Source organism: Rhagoletis pomonella, unplaced genomic scaffold (assembly GCF_013731165.1).
Source record: "Rhagoletis pomonella isolate Grant_MI unplaced genomic scaffold, Rhpom_1.0 Rhpom_scaffold_00008, whole genome shotgun sequence".
Lineage (NCBI taxonomy): Eukaryota > Metazoa > Arthropoda > Insecta > Diptera > Tephritidae > Rhagoletis > Rhagoletis pomonella.
Genome location: NW_023458562.1, coordinates 46,547,068 through 46,552,296, shown reverse-complemented (window position 1 = coordinate 46,552,296; position 5,229 = coordinate 46,547,068). Strand labels below are relative to the sequence as shown.

At 41.1% G+C, this 5,229-nt stretch overlaps 1 protein-coding gene across 1 annotated transcript in view; it reads left to right on the top strand.

Annotated features, from left to right (window-relative positions):
• Positions 1-5,229, top strand: part of LOC118744995 (proteasome-associated protein ECM29 homolog) — a gene marked incomplete at both ends in the record, with an annotated part of 19,286 nt that continues 14,057 nt past the window's right edge. The window contains 12 exon segments of the mRNA XM_036478476.1: positions 1-164; positions 268-398; positions 470-702; positions 808-1,051; positions 1,105-1,508; positions 1,587-2,060; positions 2,117-2,390; positions 2,445-2,622; positions 2,754-2,947; positions 3,012-3,180; positions 3,245-3,403; positions 3,470-3,840. Coding sequence (XP_036334369.1) covers positions 137-164; positions 268-398; positions 470-702; positions 808-1,051; positions 1,105-1,508; positions 1,587-2,060; positions 2,117-2,390; positions 2,445-2,622; positions 2,754-2,947; positions 3,012-3,180; positions 3,245-3,403; positions 3,470-3,840 — 2,859 coding nt within the window.

Below are 5,229 nucleotides of genomic sequence, written 5' to 3'. Positions count from 1 at the left end.
TTTTTAGAAATGTGAATCCGCCTTGAGAGAGCTGGCATCCCTAGTAGAAACAGCAGGAAAGGTCTAAACAAAAAAACAAAACAAAAAATATTATAGCCTGACAAAGAAAATTAACAGAAAGCATAGAATAAAAAAAATGTCATCAACACCAGCTGAAGAAATTGGTAAGTAATTTTCATTTAATTTTTAATATTTTATAAATTTACCAACCACCAGTGGAAAGTCTTTTCAATGAATAATCATTTCATCTACCTGGCTATTTTGCAGAATTACTGGAACGAGTGCTCCTGCGTTTGGGCTGTGCCGACAGCGATGATAAGTTGGAGGCTATTGTTGGACGTTTTCTAACGCCGGTAATACTGAAGATTACTTCGCCTCACGATGCAGTCCGAACAAAGGTTATAAGCAATAATCTCCTATCATACATATAATTTGAAAGTGTTCTAACTTTTTATACCAACATATGTAGGTAGTTGAAGTGTTGACGCATATTAAAAGACGCGTTACTTCGCGTCCACTTGTGCAAATACCCGTAGAAGCTTTGCTGGATCAATACTCAAATTCTGGAAATTCCCCATTTTTGCTCAATTTCGCTATAATCTTCATTACTATGGGCTTTCCAAGGTTGAATATCGAACAACAAAGTGCGCTGGTGCCCAAGGTGTTGGCTAGCGAGGAGAAGCTGGAAAATTATCGAGATAAGTAAGTGTGGGATGGAGTACATTATAATTGCTCTAAAGTGTGTATATCTATCGTATATAATACTTTGTCAAATTGCATCATAAAATCGTATTTACTTTTTCTTAGGCTTTTCATGCTCGTGCTGCCGATACTAGGTGACATAAAGTTACCAGACGACCCAGCGCGTGTAAACGAGGTTCTAAAGTTGAACGATAAGCCAGCTATACGTAAAAACTTTTTACAACTGGTACAAGATGTCTTGCTTCTGCCTTATGGTGTTACCCAAGATCAAGACGTACCGCCTGGCATGAGCCCGTATTCCTTTAAACGCGCCGTAACATGCAATTGGAAAGCCGAAGAGTTGGAAAAGGTTTGTGAAGAAAAATTAAAAAAGAAACTGAATTTTAACGAGTAATTTTCCAGATTAAAAAAGGCATAGTGCGCCTAATATGCGCCGGACTCTTCAAAGATGTCGAATCATTTATTTTACTAGTTTTGGCGTCGTCGGATACACGCTTCAGCGTAGCTACGCCAGCCATAGCCGAGCTTAGTAAAGTTTGCACCGCGATTGATTTTGCCGATCCACAAGTGACTGCCCCACTCTATACTCTGTTTTGTGGCAATAATATTCAGGATGCTGAGCGTAAGACGACACCATGTTGTGCGCGTGTGCGACAAAAACTACTTCAGTATTTGATTAAATGTCGTGGTAAGGGCATAAATACGCCCAAGGGTATACAGGTGATATTCGAAGGACTCTTCGGCGAAAATACGAATCAAAAATGCAAGGTTTTGGCTTTACAGTTTGCAGAGAACCTTATCAAAGAGTTAGTAATGATTTATTAATATACATAACAATAAAATGATTGACATATCTTTTCTTATTTTCTTGTTACATTGTCTAGCGGCCCTATTGTCATTGTTTCCAAAGTAGCTAAAGTGCTGCTCACTGGCCTCATAAAAGTGGGTGGCCGTGAGACGACGGAACCATTTGATGTACAAAATGCAGCACTATCGGCATTAGCACAGCTATCACGCACCTGTCCGGATGTAGTAAACCAGGATTTAAAAGTAGTATTGGCTTTCTTCAATCACTTGGCTAATTCACCAGCGGAAATACAGTCATCCATACGTGATGCATTAGTCGCCATGGCACCCGCATTTACTTGGAAGTCACAATCGGCAACAGATGAAGAAGGAAATCTTGAAGAAAATGTGCAATTGAGTGGACAACAACACCTGCTATTGGCTATGCTTTCGGACAATGTTGAATCGAAACAACAAATCGTACAAAATGCTACCAGTGTTTTTTTAACCACTTGTTATCCGGAATACTATGCACCAGCAAGACTGTTATTGCTTTTAATTGCCGGCGAGCGGTATGTTGAGTATGAAATTGCATCACATTTCAAACAATTATAGCTTTCCTTTACAGCAATCACTTACATGACACTGTCACCACATATTTGTATGGTGTTTCAAAGAAGGATCATGTAGACTATAATTTGATTTATTCTGTTGAATACGTGGAGAAACCAAAAGACAACTTTAACCAACTTTCAGCTGAACGCCGTCCAATAGTATTACCCAGTTTCAAATCCATCATGCAACATGTCAGCCAAATGGCTGAAAGGCGTTTGAACAAGAATTACGGTTGCGTTACAATTGGTAATATAAAATTGGCATTTAGTCTGACCGTCTATGAAGAGGTAAATTTTGAATTGCAAGTATCAGGAATGCTTACCAGCAATTTTTTTACACAGATACTGGATTATTTGCGCCTCTGCCTTTGGTACTCAGCTGGTGCGCGTTCAGCACCGGGTGATGAAAGGGCAGCAACGAAATTGAAGGCATACATTTCAGAAAACTATGAGCAAAGTGATCAAAATGAGTTGCATCAGTATGTACAGTTTGTAAAGCGCTGCGTGGAAGCTAAAAGAAGTGAGTTACTTACGGAAGAGGCAGAAAATGGGGTTAAGAAATATATATACATATTGGAAAAATATTATTAAACAAATAACATAAATTGCCACATGTTTTTTATGAATGTTTTCATACGCTCTATTTTATAGCCGAGGTGAATCTGCTCTGCCTGTATGATTTATTAAATGTTGCCCCCGATTTACTCACCGAATCTCACATGCATTTGCTCACTCCTTTGGCAAATTCCTTAAAAGATGTCTCTGAGACAATGCGTATCCATGTGGCGCAGGTGTATGGAATACTCTTGGCCTATGGCTGTAAAAACGATGATTTCGATGCGCAGGTACATAAAGAAATACAATAAATTAAAGTTCAATGTTATTTGACGCAAGTTATTTCCTTTTTAGATTAGTGAATGTCTCAAAGATTTGCCGCAAAAATCATTGGAAAATAAACATGGATGGATGCTGGTTTTGGGCCACGCTTTCAGCCGTAAGCTTGCACTCAAATCTAAAACTGCAGCCGGCAAACAACTAAATGAATGGGAAGTTTTTGTTAACACTGTGAAAATTATAGGTAAATGCGTGCAATTTCTTCAAATGGATTTATTTACGTTTTACACTCATTACTCTTTCCGCAGTAAAAATGATGCACGAATCACAGTGGTTGCTAGTAGCTGCCGCAGTCAAGTGTATATCGATGATTGGCAAAATGGCTATAATACCAAATGTTGAGGTCGAAATTCTTATACCTGTGTCTAGCGATAAAAACGACGATGATGATGACATTGAATATGAGAGTAAGTAAAGCATTTTTCTAATAAGTTAGTGCATACTTCATCCCATTTACACTTATTTTTCGACAGCTGCTAAAGCCTCCACTAAGCTTTTAATATATCATGACATCTACACTCTGCTGCGCAATGTGTCAGTGCGCGCACGTGTACGTGAAGATGCGGCACGTTGTCTTGGCTACTTGGCTATTGGTGATGGCGAATTCTTTACACAACGAAATTTGGACAAGTTTTTGTCCATTGTTAAAACACAAAAGGACGTTGCTTTGAATATAGCTATCTCAGAAGCTATGGTTGCTACGCTTAATGGTTATGACGTTAATACCAGTGATGATATTGCCACCGAGCATACAAATAATCCCTATTGTAATGATGAAATGTTTGAGAAGTTTATGATGTCGCTGGTGCGTTTGGTGCCAGAGCCAAATGTGCACTCGAGACAGGTGAGTTTTTGGAGTGAATAATAAAATCCAGTGGTTTTATGATAAAAATGTGAGGGAGTCGCAGAAAACAAGTGTTGAAGTGCATTTCATAACCATCCATTAGTAAGTCAGCATTCCCACGACAGCCGGCCGAGCAGATAGACGACATGATCTTAATATAAAAGTACAATAACTCCACACTTTTGAATAACGCCGCCTATAAAGGGCTCCGTAAATTTCGCGAGTGAGATAAAGGTGGATGTCTGCTGTTCAACTTAGCCCACATTGTGCAGTATTATATCATTTAGGAAGACACCGCAGGCATACCATCCTAGACTGCCAGAACATAGCTATCCAGTCAGGCAATGTCGAGGTCGAAATATTTAATATTAGTGGAATCGTTTTGCTAGAACAGATGGACGATTCGATATTCTGCACCATAAATGATGACGATCCCGACGAAGCGTGACGACAGAGTTGAAATAAATTTTCGCGACAACGTTTCGTTGGACCCGGAGCGATGCGCGAGCTATTTTAGCCGACAGTTCAAGCTGTATCCTCCGGTGGATAAAGCCAAATGTCGAGTGACCAGAAGGCTGCACAAACTGCCAACACCTAGTGCGCCTCTTGTTTTCACCAGCGGTGAGGTAAGGGTAACCACCGGTAAGGCGAAAGCCCCCAAAGCCGTTGGATCCGACAAAATTTGCATGTTGATGCTGAAAAATTTGAATCCTGTGGGAGTGGACTATTTAACCAAGGTCCTCAACCTGTCAATGGCCACTCTCATCATACCAGACATCTGGAAAATGGGGCGGATGGTCCCACTGCTTAAACCGGGGAAAACGACCAACAAAGGAGCGTTCCCACGACAGTCGGGTCTACGTAACCGGAACGACCCAGATTTATATTTGGCCAAGGACTGTCACTCCAGCAACACTCCCCAAAACTCTATGGGGAACTTGTATGCTGCTACAACAACAACAACAACCAACAAAGGAGCTACCGCGTTCCCGACAGTCGGGTCTACGTAACCGGAACGACCCAGATTTATATCTGGCCAAGTACTGTCAGTCCAGCAACATTCCCCAAAAACCCTTTGGGGAACTTGTATGCTGCTACAACAACAACAACAACCAACAAAGGAGAGTCGTATCGCGCGATAACTCTCCTTTCCCGGGTAGCCAAGACACTAGAGGCCCTTCTACTCCCGCACTATGCAAACCACCTGACCCCAGCGAGGTATCAGCATGGGTTCCATAAAGTGGACAGCACAACAACAACACTTAACGCCATAAATACCCAGATAACTGAAACCGCCCCTGTGAGATAGCGATTCTAGTAGCGCTTCACCTGTCTAAGGCGTTCGACACTGTCAGACATTCAATGCTGTTAGAAGACATAGCGGCCTCC